This window comes from Brassica napus, chromosome C5 (assembly GCF_020379485.1).
Source record: "Brassica napus cultivar Da-Ae chromosome C5, Da-Ae, whole genome shotgun sequence".
NCBI classification, from domain to species: Eukaryota; Viridiplantae; Streptophyta; class Magnoliopsida; order Brassicales; family Brassicaceae; genus Brassica; species Brassica napus.
In genome coordinates this window covers 47,114,182-47,134,370 of record NC_063448.1, presented here as the reverse complement: position 1 = coordinate 47,134,370, position 20,189 = coordinate 47,114,182, and the positions used below count along the sequence as shown (strand labels likewise).

The 20,189-nt window shown below is 39.5% G+C and overlaps 1 protein-coding gene across 1 annotated transcript; it reads right to left on the bottom strand.

The window, feature by feature from the left end:
* Nucleotides 1-5,715: 5,715 nt before the first annotated feature.
* LOC106398948 (zinc finger BED domain-containing protein DAYSLEEPER-like) lies at nt 5,716-8,177 on the bottom strand. Its single transcript, XM_048757558.1, has 4 exons — nt 7,758-8,177; nt 7,343-7,670; nt 5,939-6,633; nt 5,716-5,862 (listed from the first exon to the last, which is right to left on the bottom strand). The coding sequence occupies exons 1-4, from the start codon at nt 8,175-8,177 to the stop codon at nt 5,716-5,718; spliced, it is 1,590 nt and encodes a 529-aa protein (XP_048613515.1).
* Nucleotides 8,178-20,189: the final 12,012 nt, after the last annotated feature.

Here is a 20,189-nt window from a genome sequence, read left to right as displayed (position 1 = left end):
TTGTCTCATGACAAAGGTTCCATCCAAACTCCTTTGTACCTGGAACATGAAGCATGCTCGATTGGTTCTTTCTAACCAATTCGTTGCATCTCCCACCTTGTTCCTTCTCACTGACCATTTCCTGGTCATCATATACACAACAAGTCTCCCCCACATGACAGATATTTAACCCAAAATCTTATCAAGTGGTCCATCAAGCACCCATACAATACCTGACTTGTGTCTCAGACCCAACTCTCCAGGTTGCGGTCCTTGTAGACACCAAGTCTCTTACTCTCTGACCCTAGTCCATGACTAGATCATCTTCAGTCCCTAAAAACTTACTGCATACCCGAGTCTTAGTAGATCTACCCAATCTCCAAGCCACTCAATGTATCAGTGAAGTCTTAATGAACTCGTTCCAATCTTTAGGCCGCTTGTTGTACCACAAGTCCTAACAGATTGTTTTGTTTCCTTATGTCCTTACAGACATCAAGGGTTCATGATCCCAGCCTAATCGTACTGGATCATCCCTTAACCGACCACAGCCTTTTCCAGCTTGGCCATATTGCGATCTTAGTCCCTACTAGACTAAACCACCTTAACTTTACTTCTGTCCATCACTGGACTTTGTCATATTTCGATCCTGGTCCATTTAGGACGTGATCATATTCCGGTCCTGGTCCACTCAAGGACTCGACCGTGCATTCCGACCATAGGTCCATCTCCGAGTAGGTCGTGTCCTGATCCTCGTCCCTTACCGGACTTGATCATATTACGGTTCTGGTCCACTCAGGGACTCAACCGTCTCAATCAATACACAGCCTGAAGCTACCATCTTTCTGTTTCACAAAAAGAACTGGTGCTCCCCAAGGCAATACACTAGGGCGTATGAACCCCTTCTCAAGCAACTCCTCAAGTTGCTTCTTCAGCTCTGCCATCTGAGCTGGTGCCATTCTATATGGACTTTTAGATAATGGGGCCGTTCCAGGTTCCAATTCAATGATGAATGGGTCAGCCCTATCAGGGGGAATGCCCTGTAGTGCCCCAAACACATTCTGAAATTCCCGAACCAACGGTATACCCTCTGGGTCACAGGCCCCTACAACCTCATCAGTGTAAATGGTAGCCAAAAGGCCTCACAACCATTTCCAAGCATCCGTTCTATTGGACTGCTGAAACCACCAAACTACAAGAGGTTGGCTTGATTCCTTGGTACTTAATCGGGGTCCAAACTCGTTCTCAAGTTGCACCCTTCCCAGGTGACAATCTAGAGTTGCCCGATACTTTCCCAACCAGTCCATGCCCAAGATCACTCCATGATGCTTGAGGGGGGCCACAATCAGATCTATAGGCATCGGCCTATCCAAGATCACCACAATCAGATCTATAGGCATCGGCCTATCCAAGATCACCACAATCAGATCTATAGGCATCGGCCTATCCAAGATCACCACAATCAGATCTATAGGCATCGGCCTATCCAAGATCACCACAATCAGATCTATAGGCATCAGCCTATCCAAGATCACCACAATCAGATCTATAGGCATCGGCCTATCCAAGATCACCACCGATCATTAAGTACTTAGATGAGTAGGATCTCGGTTTGATCACACATTTGGAAAATGTCCCATACCATTCTCCAAAGCATCACACATTTGTGAACGTCCCATACCATTCACAAAAGTGTTTATAGTATACCTCAATCCTCATCATACTAAGATACTTAACATCGTGTTTCCAATTCCTCTTGGAATTGATCCATTCCATTCATTCAATCTTAAGGAATCCTACCTTGACTTACACTGAGTCCAAGCTGATCCATCTGATCACAAGCCCACTCATGTACTAGCCATGTAGCGTCTCCCTTAGACTAACATGAACATTGCATATGCTCACTTGTTTTGAACGGCCACCAAGGGATAACATTTACCTCCAAGAGAGTGCTGCACGTTTCTTTCAACCTAAGCCACTCTCTGGTCCATGTTACTTCCTTTGTCCAGGTCGTCCATACAAAGATCTTGCATTGCTCCATCATCCAATCCGTCCATTATTCCCAAATAACTAGATAAACTAACCTTTATGTTTTCAGGGTCTTGCCGTGGAAGAGTGTATCTTGGCTAAGCCGGCTCATCTTGGAACTTCCCCGTTCACAAGCATGAAACCCAAACTTACCTCAACTCTCACTTGGCTCACCACAACTAAGGTTCCAAGTCATCTCAGTTTTCAGAAATAATTTCGGTTTGGAACTCAACATCTTTGAGCACTGTCCGTAACAGGATCAAGCATGCTCTGATACCAACTTGTAAGACCCGATCCCGGCCGACTAGGCCGCGGTCGATGCCTCACGTCGCTCAGTCCATACCCAGACCGAACCTCTAAAAATTTTGCCCTTTATTTAAAATATCGCCCATTGGCGAGGGCTAACTCAGATCCTAGCTCAAGACTACCTTAGTCATTCCCTAGCTAGATCAATACAACACATACGCAGCGGAATAATATCTACGTAACCATTCTATCTAGATCTATGCAACATTGCTAGATCATACCTTTGCCACATCCACGGAGCTTGTTAGCTCATCGGCCCAGCTACACTAGCTGAATGAACTCATAAACCAGCTGATCGAGCTGCGAGGTAGCCTTGCCCAGCTCCCCGTCCACTCGTCCAACTCCCTTATACCTTCATAAACTCTTCTCTTGGGTACTTAGTCATTCAGCCAACCATCCCCACAGACATAAGTAACCCTTGAGAAGTCTTCAAACAGCTAAGGACATGCATCTGGCCCTTACCGGCTCATGCACTGTCCCACATCCTTTTTGCCTTATCAACTTATGATACCAAGTCCAGCTCATGGACTAACAATGCCCATCAGATCCTGAGTCAATCAACCAACCACCCCACATGACTCAGAACTGATGAGTCTTCACACTTCCTAATCAGTCATGGAACCATGTCCCACTGAACCTGATTAGTGTTGCTCTTACCACCGGTGCATCCTTTGATCAATCAGATCAGACACCTTGATCCATCATCCAAGGATCAGGTCGTCCATCCTTACCCATGATCAGATCACACACGGCCTGCCTTACCAACACCAAGGTTGATAACCAGCAATTCCTTATGATCAATATCATAAGTGACAATATGTTCCAGCACACAAACATATGATCAGATATCCTAACACAAGGATCTGACCCCAATATGCCCTCAGGTGCAATTTCGACCGCAAGCAAACCTGCTCCAAAAACATAGCCAATGCTTTGCACATAGCTTACCAACCCAAGGTTGATAACTAACATTCCTTATGATCAATAATCATAAGTGACAAACATTTCACAATACACAAGCATATGATCCGATAACCTAACACAAGGATCTATCATTGCATGGCTGGTTCCATAACTAACCGATCATTTTCTCATTAAACCCAAATCTGGCCGATTTCAAATGTGATCCAAAAATCAATTAAAATTCATGAAAATTCATGATAAATCATAACTAAGAGAATGGTCCAATCGGATTTCCCAGAACCGGCCTCCAGCCCCTAGATCTCGGCCAAGATCAGCCAAACCGGCCCAAGGGACCCTCTCTAAATCAATCCCTAAAAACTCATTAGGATTCATGATAATTCATGATAAATCTTAACTGAGAGAATGGTCAAGTCAGAATTCCAAGAACCGATCTCGATCCTATAGATCTTGACCTAGAACAGCCCCACCGGCCACCTTGACCATCTCGAAATCAATTAGATAAAAATCCCCAAATACCATGATAATTCATTATAAATACCCACTAAGAAGAATCAATCATCAGATCCCCTCAAGCCCTTCAGGAACTATGAGATCCGATCATACCTTCCAAACCAAGGCCATGGAGGATTTCTCCTAACCGGCCAAGGCCATGGTTTAGTGTCATCAAGTCTGATCCAACAGACTACACCATAATCATTCATAATATATATATTCCTCAAGGACGTGCCATACTTGGCCATGATCAATTTCTCAGTCAACAGAATTGGAATTCAAAAGGTAATCATAAAACCGGTTACCTTATACATGATCTGATTAGATCATGTGTCACTCCTTATTATGTTCGGCCATGCTCCTCCAGTGCATGCCTCTATCAATCCTTATCATATACTTCCAGTATTGATAAGTTCCATTCATGGGTCGCACCCATCAGTCATTCCATGGAACTTCCATGAAACCACTTTCTACACTGCATCTACCTTCAAGGCTGTCTTGGCCTGTAAGAGTGGAGTCTGGCCTTCTCCCTTCTCTCCTGGTTATCTGCGTGTGTTCCCAAGACACAGAGGAAGCCCAGGATGTGATCATCCATGATCAAACATCATCACAGGGTCGACCATCACTTCCCCCTTCAGTGCCCATGAAACTGCCTTTCTACACACATCTGCCCTTAAGGCTGTTCATGCCATTGAGAGTGGAGTCCGGCCTTCTCCCTTCCCTCCTGACCATTTGAGTGTGTTCCCAGGGCACAGAGGAAGCCTAGGACATGATCATCCATGATCAATCACCATCAAAGGGTCGTTCTCAACTCCCCTTGTGATTGCCCACAAAACTGCCTCTTTGCTGCCTTCACACCACTCTTGATCTTGGATGGAGCAATCCGACTCTCTCTCTCTTTTTCTCTGGTTTTCTTTGTGTTTCAGGGTGTAGAAGGAAGCCCCTGGTGTGCCTGCAAAGGCACGGACTTGCCTGCCTTCTATAGAAGAAGGGGTGGTTACTTTTTGGTGGTTACTTTTTAACCATCCCTTTGGTTTCAATCCTGGCCATTGATTTAATCAATGGTCCAGATCACACCCTTTCGCCTCTGGCAGTTACCACACGCCCTGGAACTGCCAATCCACTCCTGGACAAGGCCAAACAAGGCCCAACTGATTGCCCACGCCCCTGGCTCAATCCCAAGAGCCCACCAGCCCATCGGCACACACGGGTCACCCACATGGCCCGGCCACTGTCCAGACCCGGCCCAACTGCCCATGACTTGAACACTCAGTCCAGCTGAGTTGAGCTGATCCCCAGCTGTCCCAGCTGAGTGAGCTAGTCCATCTAGCTCAGGGAGCTGACACACTCTTCAGTGAGCTACACTGAGCTGCACTACACTTCACCTAGCTGGTCGAGCTTGCTTACTGCATCGCCCAGCTGTTATACATTGTGTCCAGCTTGTTTCCTTTATGTTCTTCAATCCTTCTAAGTCCATTGGTCAATTTCCAGACCTAGACTTAGTTTTCCCATGATCCATTCTGATCACTCACTTCATCGAGCTTCACCTGGATCTTGTCCAGCTACCAGCTCGCTTGTCCAGCTCCTTTGAGCTTGTCTCCTTCTTGGATTAGCTATGCCTTAGCTTCCTGATGCCCTTAACCTTACTTCCAGGCTATGACACGCTTGTCTTTGGGCCATATGACCATACTGGTGCATTTCCACGCACCGCAGTCCGTCCGGACGATCCTATCCAGAATCGGGGACATGACACTAGGCATTTCACATAACATAAACAAGCAAAGATCTCATAACAGAAGCAAGCAAAGACAACTTACTCATCGGTTCAAACCCACGAATCCAGTTTCTTGTACAGACGAGAGCTTGTACATTGGATGGTAGTAGTCGGCTTCTGTACCTGGTAAGGACCCGACTTCCAGCACTAAAAGAAGACTCTGAAGATACAGTTGTAATAGGGATACAAAGCACATCAAACGCCATACGAGACAACTACTTAAACCGGGATTTATTGTTTTTCCAGTATTTTAAGTCATCTAGCTTCGAAAAGGCAGAGTAATCCATGGGCGGTTCAGCCAAGTAGACATCTAAAGCTGATTTCCCTTCTCCTGCATTTTGAGTAATGAATGCATAAAACCCCTGCAATATAAACATTAAAAAAGTGATTAATAGCAAACCAATGAGCAAAACAAGTGACTATTGATTGACAACTTACACCATATCCGACTGGTAGACTGTTCTCCATTGTTGTTGCTGAAGCGGTTGTAGTAGTGGCCTTAGTATTCTTCTTATACACTCCAAACAGCTTTTCCATCTTCTTACGGATGTGATCCATTTTAGCTTTGCTTGTAGATGGGTTTAAAGTGGTATAGCAATATTCTAAGCACTTGAACTTCAACCTCGGATCCAAGACCGCAACAATTGCTAATATATCACTGTAGTCATCCCAGTATTTATCGAATTTTACCCTCATGATCTTCACTATCTCACATATTGTATCATCTTCTGAAGTCGCATGATGTCTCAGCCAACTCTCTATTTTCCACACCTGCATGAAGTAGAGGTTCGCTGTAGGGTATTTGGAGCCTGAAACCAGTTTTGTCATCTTAGCAAATGGAAACAAAAACTCTTTGATGAGTGCTCCTCTTGACCATTCCAAATCTGAAGGATTACACTTGTAGCTTGGCTCAACTTCAGAGAGATTGCGCAATGCATCCTTAAACTCAATAGCTCTAGACAACATGTTGAAGGTCGAGTTCCACCTCGTTGACACATCCAAAATAAGACCAGCCTTATTCTGATTCTGAATCCCAACAGTTTCCACACAAGTTTCAAACATCTTTTCCATAGTCTCTGAACTTTTTACAAACTTCACACTGTCCCTAATCTTCTCTAAAGCTTCACCAATCACTGATAATCCATCTTGAACAATAAGGTTCAAGATCAGGGGCGGACCTACGTTGAACAAGGTGGGGGCAGTTGCCACCAGAAAAAAATTACAAATATTTTTATTTGCACAAACAGTAGTGAAACTTCAGCGGCAAAATTGGTCCCATCCCTCATTATGCACCCACTAAACCACCGATCAAATTCCCATCAAAACGTTTTACCCGATTTTATTAGTTTTTTCTAATTTCCCTTTTTGGTTACTTATTATATTCTCTTTTTCCTTACCTTGCTTTCTTTTAGTTTTTTTTGTTCATCGATTTTACTGTTTTTAATTTATTTTTTTGATTCTTTGGGCCAGCTATCATATTATTATTACTTTTCTTACGTTGCATTCTTATAGTTTTTTTTAATTCATTGGTTCTTTGGTTCTTTTCAATTCAAAATCAGTTTTGTATTTAGTAATTTTTTACCAAATAGTTTTAGTAGCTTGATACATCATTTCTCTTCCTTTAATATATTTTTGTGTATCATTTTATTAGTTTCTTTTCTTATTTTGAAATATATAAAATTTATATAACATTATCAAATATAAAAAATATACACATATATATATTTTATTAAAAATATATTAATTAATTAATTATTTTTTGCCTCCATTCAAAATATTTTCTAGATCCGCCACTGTTCAAGATGTGTGCCACACATCTTATATGCATAAATTCACCATTACACGCCAGATTTTTGCGAAGCTGTCTCTTTAGAAACACTTGCATGTTATCATTGGCGGTAGCGTTGTCCACCGTTACTGTAAACGCCTTCTTTTCTAAGCCCCATTCTTTCAGTATCTCCATTAACTTCATAGCAATGCTTGCACCAGTGTGAGGTGGAGGAAACGCACAAAACTCCACTATCTTCGCGTGTAGCTTCCCGTTTGCATCAAGATAGTGAGCTGTCAGACACAAGTAACCCTCTACCGTGATTGCTCTCCAAAGATCAGTAGTGAAGCTGATCCTACCAGGAACTTCACTCAACACCTTCCTAAGATTGGCTTTCTCCTTCTAAAAAATCCTAAGCACATCAGTTACAACCGCGTTCCTACACCAGAATTCAATGCTTGAATTCGCATAAGCAAGAGCATCTCTCACCCTTCTATACTCAACAAACTGGCACGACAGATTATGCTCAACTATTGCAATCGTCATCATTTCACGGAAGGAAATCATATCCAGCTTCTTATTACTTCCAGGTGTACATCCAGGAGTCTTCGAACACCGTTTCGAATGTCGCAGCATAGTATTAGTTCCATTCCTACTTAGATCTAAGTTGTAGGGTTGATTGCAATGATTGCACTTAACATTATGAGTTCCATCCGGCAACCTATCTCCTACAATACTAAAATTCTTCCAACATGTCGAGTGTCTACGTTTGTTACCTCTGGTCTTAGCAGGACTGGTTACATAATCACCTTGTGCATCCTGAATCTCCTGATGATCTTCATTCTCAGCCATCATGTCTTCAACACTCAAATAGTCATCATCGTACAGGTTCAAAGTATTTGCTTCCATCTACACAAAAGAGAACAAAAGAGAAAACATCAGTTATCATCGTACATGTTCAAAGTATCCGTAAGAAGTGAATGACTTAAGGATGCATTACTCAATTGTTAAAGGAAACAAAGCTCATGACAAATAAGATAAAGGTAAATCACCACAACCCAAAACAGATATATACCAATCGAAGGCAGCAAAGCTATGAAAAAACGAAGGCATCAAAGCTATGAAAAAATAAAATACAGAGCATTTCTCATAACAATACAAGATGCTTGTCACAAAATTAATACACGAATGTACAGAATTATACAGCAAAGCAGTACACAAGACACCACAAGAACACTGACAAAAAACATAAAAGAAGAGAGAGTAAGATCTGCGAGAAGCTCTTACACACTTACAAGAAGGAAACATTTACATTCAAATATTGCAAATTTAAAATGTATAACAAATAAGAAGACTCACAGCTTGTCAGTTGTCATAGACTCAAATATATTCAACTGCAAAAAGCAACAAGAGGACTCACCTTGATTGTGTCAATCAGATGCAATAGGGAAGTGGAGGTGCAACAGGAACAACAGTAACAGCTTCAAACCAAAAGATCATCAAAGAGTACATTCACGAGAAGATCATCTAAACAGCAACAAATAACATTCACGAGCTTTCACCGATCTGTTTTATAATCAAAGGAGAAAGAGAAGATTTAGCATGAATCACCAACGTCCGAGAGGACCGAGACTCAACATCAACAATCCCTTTTTGCTTTCACCGATCCAATTGAGTATCTAACACAAAACACAAATCCATTGAATAAGTAGCTAATAATGAAAACCCACAACACAAATCAATGAAATCACAAATAAAAAGTCGAAGAAGTGAAAAAAATCATGACGAAATCAAACCTTCAAAGATGAAAAAATCAGAAGAATCGAAGAAGGAAGAGAGGAATCGAAGAAGGATCAACGAAGAATCGAAGAAGGAGGAGAAGAATCGAAGAAGGAGAACCAGAATCGAAGAAGGATCGTGTTTCCCCCAAATCGCAAAACCCTAGACATTTAAATATATTGGACCGTCCATTGTTCAAGTGGTTAAGCCCAAATTTGACCATTGATGTATTTGGGTTCGTCCGTTTGGACAAAATTTAATTGTGGTCCAATATGGGTCTGTCCATTTGGGTCTATATAGATTTGAACACGGACCACCCATTAATAGCTTGCCCAATTGACATGTCTACATGTGGACACCGAAATGTTTGTGTACACCATGACATGTAAATAAAGATATTCAAGAATAATTGTACGTGTTAAATAGTATTGTTGAATTCTGTCAAATGGTACGAAGATATCATGTCTATCATTGAATAGATTTTTTCTTTGTTCAATAAAGTTATATTTTCTAAATATTTACTGTATTTTTAATATGTGTAAATACTTTAGCGAATCCTTATTTTGGGAACAAATTAAGTATTTTCAGTTTTAGCTAAAATAAATATTTTTATTTTTTGAAGCAAAAATTAAGTTTCTGGTTAAGTTACAAAATAAAATTTATGGTTTTGAACCAAAAATACAATATATGGTTTTGATGATTTTTTTTTTTACAATGCGTACATGTGAATCCTTGCCAAATTAACTAATGTACATGTAATTTTTGTACATACGGGTAAAGAAAATTTGTGTACATAGTATCATGTACATATGACTATATACAAATATCATTAGAAACAATGTACACAAGAAATGATTTATACAGCGTTGATATGTTATCATTTTACAGATATTTATCATTTCATTTTGCTCATATTAATCATTATTAATCATTTTTATGATGCATGTAAACGTATATATATATATGCACATTTGGAATATGAGACCAAATAAAATGATTTATATGAAAATTAGAGACATCTATGGCAGAAACAAAATAAAACAAAATGGCAGGGACCAATGTTGTCAAATCAAAGTATTCTTTTGGTATGGATTGCAATTAAAAGTTTAAAGGCAAATTCGTGAACAAATTTAAGACAAATAAAAAAATAAACAAAAGTTGAAGGATAGATGTGCAAATAATCAAAAGTACACCATTGTTGCTCCTGTGAAGCTATCTCTTTCATCTACGACCAAAACGACGATGATTTCGGCGGCCACAACTCTGTTCCCGACTATGGCGACCTCGGTGAGGAGGAGACAATTTGAATTTGACACGGATTGTTGTAGAGATCTATAAGGGTGGAGCCGCAGTTTTAGGTTGCCGAGAACGGAGCTCTCCTGACTGCTCCATCACGTCGCTCCATCACGTCGCTCCTTATTCACGGATTAAGCTTGAGCATAGCTGAAGATTCAAGGATTAAATGTGTATCTATTTTGGAAGATTCTATAAATGAAGAAGTGAGAAACAAAAATTAAAAGAAAAAATGTGCATTTATGATTGAGAGAAACGTGTCAAGTGGGCATTTAATCTATAATTAGTGGGTCCTACTGGTTACCATTTAGTTCTGTTTTAGTTAGTAAATGAAGATAAAGTTAAAAGAAAGTATCTGAGGAGTTGAAAGTGTCTTAGAGTGTTATTAAAACTCATAAAGTGACTTATTATGTAAATCACTCTACAAGAAGCTCATATCCCACATGTCTTTCATCTATTGGATTAACTTTAACAAATAAAACAAAAATTAAACTTTAAATAAAAACAGAATAAACTAATAATACTTTTTGGTCGGAGATACCCAAATTCAAGATCAACCGATAAGACCACCATTAATGGGGGCTTTTAAAAGGGGTCCTTAGTGTGTTTTAAAGGTGTAGACCCCACAAATAGGAGAATAATCGGTCACATAAATGGTGAAATAAGGATCGCTTGTGGAGGGTTTTTTGTACTGTTCGCGGGCCCCACCGACACGTGGCAGTCCGCAATTGGTTCTCTTTTAAATTTATTTATTTTCATACTAAAAGAAAAAAAACAAAAAAAAGTTTTTTAAGAAATCCTACTGATAACCATGCTCTAAGGTTGCTAATGGTTACTTTAGTTCTATAGTTGACTAATGGTTACTTGATACTTTAGTTCTATACAAAAAATTAAACTTTAGTTCTATAGTTCACCAATGGTTACTTAATACTTCTATACCAAAAGGTTTTGGGTTAATAAAACGCAATGCAAATTAAAGAAGATAAAACTTATATAAAAGTTTTCATCATAGTACAATGTTATCGTTCATGAGGGGTAATCCACCTATCCACATATAGATTGTAGTTACTGTAGTCTTTTGTGGAGTTGATAAATTGCATCTCGAAATTTTTCCGTTATAAATGATTAAAAACGTAGTAAAAAGTATTTTAGACAGATCAAGGTATAGTTCAAATGCTAGAAGATTTAATGTTAAAAGCGCAATTAACATTTTTAGCCAAAACAATTGTTAACAAACATATCTAAAAATTAGTAAAATACATTTCTTCTTCACAAGATTTATATATCATAACTTAGAATGAAACCCACAAATCATTTAAAAATTTCATGGATATACTTTAACGCCTGTCAATAAATCTTGAGTGCGTTACCTTCTCAAGACACATTGTTCTCTTTTTTGACATGATAAGACACTTCCCACTAGAGGGATACATTGTCCTCTTCCATCCTATGTGGTTTTACAGCAGTACCCCTCACGCTTGATTAAGGGAAACTAGAGGATGGTTGCATTTTTTTATATTTTAAAATGTTGTCTATATTGTGGGGACCAATATTTACTTTAGTTAGTTTTTTTAGATGATTAAGTTTAATTCTAAGCCACTAGATGATATCTAAAACAAAAAAATCTAAAGATTGAAATATATATTAAAATTAAATATTTTTTGTTAAAAAATGGTTTTGTATTTACCAACATATTTTTTTTGGTCATTATTACAAATTATAATGTATGAAATCTATATTAATGTATAAAATAAGTTATAACTTTTTCTATATCAAAATGTATATATTTTTTTTGTAAATTTATAATAAATTTTGATGTCCATGTGAACGAGTTCTTGTGGACGAGGTTTTGTGGACACTATTTTGTGGATATACATATTTCTATATATCATATAGGATTGTGTGGACACCGTTTTATGGACATGCATATTTTTATAGAGCATTTCGTCGAACATCCACTACAAGAAAACATAATCTTAACGAGGGCGGTTTTCCTCGTGAGTTCGTCGTAAAAGAGGCTTTACGACGAATTAGCGAGGAACCACGTTTGCTCGTTACTTATCCGTCGTAACACATATTTCCTCGCTAATTCGTCGTAACTTAGCGAGGAATATATTTCGTCGTAAAGACGAAGTAGATAATTTCGTCGTAAAGACCACGTCAATATTCCACGTAAGGAGGTCGCTATATTTCCTCGTAAATACCTCTAAACGAGTTCCTCGTAAACTACACGTAAATACCTTGAAAGTGTTTCCTAGCTAAATACACGTAACGACCACGAAAGTATTTCCTCGTAAAATACTCGTTTATCTTTCCTCGTTATTTTCTCGTAAATGTTTTCTCGTAAAATACTCGTTTATTATTTCTCGTCATTTCCTCGTAAGTTTTCCAAGTAAATAGGTCGTACATTAGCTACGAATTTACTTCGTTTTTATTATTTTACATAATTTAAAAATATAAATAAAAAAATAATTAAAATTATTTAATTTATTAATAAAATAATAATTTAAAATAAAAATAAATCAATACGAAAATATTTTATATATAAATAAGTTTTGAATTTATAATACAACAACCGAAAAAAAAACTAAGGGTCGTTCATCGCCTGGTAGAATTCATCACTCCTCCTCGTAACATCCGCCTCGTTATGTACGTCGGATGACTCGCCTCGAATGGGATGTTGTTGTCGCATGTTCCTCAACATGGACTCCCATTCCGGATTTGTGGCCGCTATAACATCCAAGAAGCCCTCGACTCCACCCATACTAGATTTTGTCGCGGCCAACTCGTTACGCAGCTCAGTGACTTCATCATCCCGTCGCTGACCATAAGACGATGTCGCTCTCGGAACATCGTTGACGGAACCAATCCCCAACGTCCGTCCCTTTTTTTAGGGACAACCTTAAAAACAAAAAATAAATATTGTTAGTAAAAATTTAAAGTTATATTAAATGAATAATAAAAAATTAATTTTTTTGAAAATTTACCTCCTCGTAAATCTTATCCACTTCAAGTGTGGATAAGGTGACGGGTAATCCGTCGGTAGACTGCTGGGTCAGCTGGGTCTGGAGGTCTTCAACCCGAGCAACCACGTCGTTGTAGATTTGCTCGGACTTGCCATCTACAAATACGCCCGCCTTGTTCTTGTGGGTCCTCTCGTAAAGTTCCATAAGAGATGGGAGATGTCCCGTCTCTTTGTCCTAAAAAACATTTAAGAAAGTTAGAATAAAAATATATATATTAAAAAATTTATTTAATAAAATATTTAATTACCATTTCCAAACGGACACCGGCGTGGGGTTTTTGGCCCGTAGTGTGAAGCATCGGCCCGTTTCCGTGCTCATCGACCGTTTTACGGGAGTTAAAGCAAGTATGTGCGATTCTAATGGAATCAGGAAGGCGCCAATAACGGATGAGGCCATCCCACACATCCGTGGTGAGCTCAGCGGGTTTGCCACGCTCATACCCCTTCACGATCCAGTCACCCTTCCAGTTGGAGACCGTGTCCAACAAGCGAACTTTCGTCTTCGCATTAAACTTCTTCCTCACCCTCTCAGTGATCCCCAAGGCCAAATTATATTTTTGCTGCTGGAAAAAATAAATTAACAATTAGTTTTTTAGAAAGTATATATGTAAATCATGAAAAAAATTAAAGTATATATAATTAATTAATAGAAACTTACAGCGTAAATTTTGAACCACGTCTTTCTGGCGTAGTGAGGCGTCTTATTCCAGTTCGGATGTGCCATGGAGAAGTAACCTTTGATCGTGTCGGTTACGTCCGATGCAAGACATCCGTCAACCCCCCACCTGGAAAATACAAATTTAAAATATAAATTATTTTTAATGTTATAAAAGAATTTTAAACGAATTAAATTTTTTTTTAATGCAACATACCACAAAGTTCCGTCCGGTCGGTCGGGGTCGATGACTGGTAAACCTTCTCTGCCTGGGAGACGGAGAATGTCCTCTACAGTGTACTGCGAGTAAGGAGCACTCGGAGGCACCATCAAATCGGGATGAATATCGGCGGCCATCGGAGGTGCCATCGGAGGAGGCACAAGAGGAGGCATCGTCGGATGAGCCATCGGGGAAGGCACATGAGGAGCCGATGGTGCACTAGAAGAAGTATACCCAGAGACTCTCTGAGTGTACTGAGTCTCGGGGACAGTCTCCTGACCCGAAGAACCGGGAGCTGAAGAAGAGGCCGGGTCTAAACGACTACCCGGCTCACCGAAGATCTCTCTATAATGGGCAGTAAGTCTTCCTTTTCGAACCTGAGAAAAAAATTAAAATTCTAAAATTAACATCAACAGTATATTTCCCAACATTATGCACCTAATGAACACTAAATAACATAAAATCCGTAAACCTATCTAAATTCCCTATACTAACCACCTAATCTATCCTAAACTAACCAAATTAGAGAGGAATTAGAGAGGCTTACCATTGCTACGAAATGGAGAGGAAGTGGAGAGGAAGTGGAGAGGAAGTGGAGAGGAAGTAGAGAGGAAAGAAAGAGTGAGCGCTCGGGGGTATATATAAGATTACACATCGTCGCAAATTCCTCGTAAGGTTACGACGAAATAGCGAGCAGTTACAAAGGCCCGTGTTTTTCAATACGAGGAAATTGCGAGGAATCACAAAGGCCCGTATTTTTATATACGAGGTATTAACGACGATTTTGCTTACGTGGAATTAACGAGCCTTGCTTTCCTATAAATATACCCACAACTCTCATTCTCAAACCACACACAAACTCCCAAATCACACCCTATCTCAAATCATATTCCTCAACAAAATCCTATTCAAATTATAAATATTTGAAAAAAATAGGAAAAGAAGAAGATATTAGAATTCATGTGGGCGAGACTTACGTATTATAATTGCTGGAAGTCTTGCCACATGTTAATATGGTATTTTTCTCCTTTTGTTTTTTTTTTAGTTTTTACACTACGAGGTATTTACGACGATTTCTGCTTACGTGGTATTTACGACGATTTCATCCTACGTGGTCTTTACGACGATTTGAGATTACGTGGAATTAACGAGTGTTTTGTTTAAATCCTTTTACGTGGTGTTTACGACGATTTCTGCTTACGTGGAATTAACGAGTATTATGTTTAAATCCCTAAAATCCGAAACCTCTAAACCCCAAACGCCAAACCCCAAACCCCAAACCTGAAACCCCAAACCCCAAACTCCAAACCCCAAACCCCAAACCCCAAACCCCAAACCCCAAACCCCAAATCCCAAACCCCAAACCCGAAACCCCAAACCCCAAACCCCAAACCCCAAATCCCATATTCCTTATTTTCATATATTCCAAACCCCATCTTTATTTTTAAATTTCGTCGTTATTTCCTCGTTGGCTTACGAGGTATTTACGACGATTGCTCATACGTGGTATTTACGATGATTTCTTTTACGTGGTCTTTGCGACGATTTGTGCTTACGTGGAATTAACGAGCCCCGCGTTCTTTATTTTTATATTTCGTCGTTATTTCCTCGTTGGCTTACGAGTCCTTAACGACGATTTGTGCTTACGTGGAATTAACGAGTGTTATGTTTAAATCCCTAGAATCCGAAACCCCAAACCCCAAACCCATATTCCTTATTTTCTACTTCATATATTCCAAACCTCATCTTTATTTCCATTCCAAACCACAATTCCCACATTTACTTATTCATAAAACAAACTCGCACATTACCTTATTCATAAAACAAACCCCACATTATCTTATTCATAAAACAAACTCCCACATCTTATTCATAAAACAAATACATCAATCGGATACATCGACATTCTCGTCATCACTAGAAACATCATCATTTTCATTAAACTCGTCTTCAACAGCTTCGTCTGTGGCATCATCGGTAAGATCTTCGTACTCGTGATTATGCGGATCAATGAGAAGGATGTCATCAATTTCTAGTTTTATCTGTTTTTCTTGCAATGGTGGTTCTTCTCCACTGATGATTCGTCCTCGAGGTGTAACTTTGATCACTGCTAACCAATTTATACCTGAATCTCTCATCCGAGGGTATGGAAGGAAGCTAACTTGGTCTGCTTGTGAAGCTAAGATGAAAGGCTCGAATTTGTTGTACCTTCGTCCACCGTTGACATCAACTACACCGAATTTGTTAGACCGAACACCTCTGTTGACGACGGGGTCGAACCATTCACATTTGAAGAGGACGCATTTCAGCTTCAGTATCCCTGGAAATTCGACTTCAATAATCTCCGTCAAGATCCCGTAGAAATCTGTTTCCCCTTTCACACATATTCCATAGTTACTGGTCGCCCGCTGTCTACCATACTCATATGTATGAAAAGTATAGCCTCGTGTGAAATATATCTGTGATGTGGTGACCACTTAGGATAATCTGCATCGTCGTCATCATAATCAACCTGCAAAAATAAAGAGAATGTTAATGAAATACAGATCATGTATGAAAAAAGAGTTTGAGTTAATACCTGATTCCGCAACCACTTAATGAAGTGTTGATCTTTCCTTTTGTCTACGTCACTTGTGGATATACCAGGAAATGTTTCTTCGACTTGAGAAACAAATAGGCTGTAAAATCACATTTTATAGGAATGAATCTCTCGCAATTATACAATTAATTAGACTTATATGTGTTCCGAAGTGTCAATATATGTTACCTTTCAAAATAACGCATCAATGGATCTTCGCAATTGAGTAGAATATAGGTGTGTGCACTATGAGCGTCTTGTTCACTCGACCACCAAACCTCTTTAGACTTCCCACCGGGTCGCCCAATCTGGCTAAAGATGTCTGGAACACCAGCAACTGCATATGTTGGCGCAACTGCATAGTGGCTAAAGATGTCTGGAACACCAGCAACCACCATCATCATATCTTCTTGGAGCTCTTCTCCGGGTACGTACTTTTGACGCAAAGTAGTATGATGTGAAGTGAGAAACTTCTTCCGTCAAACTTCCAGCAATTATAGAACCTTCAACTTTGGCGAGGTTCTTTGCTTTTCCCTTCAAATATTTCATGGCTCGCTCATACTGATACATCCATCCGTAATGTACAGGTCCACGAAGCAATGCCTCATATGGGAGGTGGACAGCTAGATGCTCCATGACGTAAAAAAATCCGGGAGGAAATATCTTCTCCAAGTTGCACAATAAGATGAGAATGTTCTCCTGAAGCTGTTCCACAACTTCTTCTTTAAGAGTGCGTGTGCTCAGATCCCTGAAAAATGCTCCAACGCCTTTTATATTCCAAAAAAAATTAAACACATTGTTAGTCATATATTATTTTGTAAATTATTGTGATATAATACACTACGTACCTGCAAGTGCTTCATGTACGTTTGTTGGAAGTAGCTCCGTAAAAGCAAAGGGCAGTAGTCATTGCATAAAGACATGACAATCATGACTCTTCATCCCGGAGAACTTTTGACCCTTTTCAACACATCTAGAGAGATTCGAAACATACCCATCAGGGAACTTCACTTCTGATAACACCCAGTCGAACAACACCGACTTTTTTTCTGAAGATAATCTGAATATCGGAACGGGAACTTGTCCATTGCTTTTAATATGTAACTCGCTTCTTGAGCAAATATCCGGCAAGTCCAAGCTCGATTTTATGTTGTCTTTTGTCTTCCCTGGGACATTCAATATTGTATTCATGATGTTCTCAAAGAAATTCTTCTCTATATGCATCACATCGAGGTTGTGGCGCAGAAGAAGATCCTTCCAATATGGCAACTCCCAAAATATACTCTTCTTGTGCCAGTTGTGATGAACACCGTAAGAATCAGGCATATTTCGAGGGACATGCCAATTACCACCCCAACGAACTGTTTCGTTAGCTCCGTAGTAGTCGATTTGCGCTTCAATTTGTTCTCCAGTTAGATATGGAGGAGTGTCTCTCACAACCCTTTTGTGCCTAAAAAAATTCTTGTTTCTTCGGTAAGGATGGCCAATGGGAAGAAATCGACGGTGACAATCAAACCAACTTGTCTTCCTACCATTCTTCAGTTGAAACGCATCTGTCGTTCCATTACAATATGGACAAGCTAATCTCCCATGTGTAGTCCATCCAGACAACATCCCATAGGCAGGAAAATCACTTATGGTCCACAAAAGCATCGCTCGCATCGTAAAATTCGTCTTCGTTGAACAGTCATACGTCCTCACCCCTGTTGACCACAAATCCTTCAACTCTTTTATCAGTGGTTGTAGGAAAACATCCAGGGACCTTTTTAGATGGTTCGGACCAGGTATTAATATGGTCAAGAATAGCAACTCCCGTTGCATGCACATCTCCGGTGGCAGGTTGTATGGTGTAAGAAAGACTGGCCACAATGAATATTGTGTCATTGACATTCCGAACGGACTAAATCCATCTGTGCATAGTTCGAGATACACATTCCGGCTATTGCTAGCGAAATCCGGATGTACTTTGTTGAAATGTTTCCAGGTTCTTGCATCTGATGGATGAGTCATCTCACCATCCGTCTGAGTATGCTCGGCATGCCATCTCATCTTTCCAGCAGTCTGCTCTGATTGATACAATCTTTTCAATCTGTCTGTAATTGGTAGGTACCACATCCTTTGGTACGGTACCCTATTACGTCCCCGTCCTTGCGGCTTGAATCGTGGCTTCTTGCAGAATCGACATTCTTCTAGCTTCTCATCATCTCCCCAATAGATCATGCAGTTGTCGATGCAAACATCTATCATCTCCGAAGGCAACCCAAGACTATAAACCAGTTTCTGAATCTCATAATAAGAATCAGCAGACACATTGTCTTCCGACAAATACTCTTTAAACAAGTCCGCCCATTCGTTCATGCAACTTTCAGGTAGATTGTGATCAGTTTTAATATTCATCATTCTAGCAGCTAACGACAATTTAGAGAGACCTTCTCTACAACCACTGTAAAGTGGTTGATTCGCCGCGTTTAACATTTCGTAAAACTTTTTTGCATCTATATTAGGTTCTTCATCTTCATCATGAGCTACAAATGCATCAGCTACCATATCATGAACCCTATCATAATCTACCATCTCCTCCTGATGGTAACTATGTTCATTATGCAAATGATGATCAACCGGTTCTTTTTCCTGAAAATTGCTATTACTACTACTAGCTTCATTCTGATCATAATTAAAACCTTCTCCATGTTGAAACCAGATATAGTAATTTGGCGTGAAACCTCTATTTATTAAATGCTTCCAAACATTTTCAAGGTTTGCCAGTTTCGAATTGTTGCATTTCCGACAAGGACAGAACATCTTACCACTTTCTTGGGCGAGCGGTGTTGAATCTGTTTGATGCATAAATATCTCCAGGCCCGCAAGGTATTCTTTCATCACTCTCCCGTTAGCATCTCTATGCATATACATCCACTTCCGCAACTCGTAAATAGTCCCGGAGCCAGCCATTTTTTTTCTTTCACGTTTTTTGTTGTTGGTGTGTTTAAAATGATGTTCAAACATCCATATTTATAGGAAATTTCGAATATGGTAGTTGTAATTTTCCTATGAATTTACGATGAAAATTAATTAGGTGGCAAAAAAAAACGTGTAACACCTACAAAGTTGGTGGATTCAAAATTTCCTCGCTAAATACACGTAAACTATTTCCTCGTAAATAACACGCAAAGTTTACGTCGAAACACTTTTGTCGTTACGTTACGAGGAAATAACGATGACTTTAGTTTTCCACGTAAGTTCCTCGTAAAATCGACGTAAATTTACGAGGATTGTTTTTCCTCGTTAAATTTCCTCGTAAAGCATGTGTTTTCTTGTAGTGATCTTGAATGCGTTTTTTTGTGTTTTTCCATTTTGATGTTTTTGTCCAT

What these genes read in the sequence shown, in the direction of transcription:
- LOC106398948 (XM_048757558.1), bottom strand. Translation starts at nt 8,177, where the DNA reads ATGGAAGCAAATACTTTGAACCTGTACGATGATGACTATTTGAGTGTT. An exon ending in GCTTCGCAAAAATCTGGCGT is followed by an intron (nt 6,634 to 7,342) that starts GTAATGGTGAAT and finishes ATGGATTATCAG; the next exon opens with TGATTGGTGAAGCTTTAGAG. An exon ending in GTCTACCAGTCGGATATGGT is followed by an intron (nt 5,863 to 5,938) that starts GTAAGTTGTCAA and finishes TTTATATTGCAG; the next exon opens with GGGTTTTATGCATTCATTAC.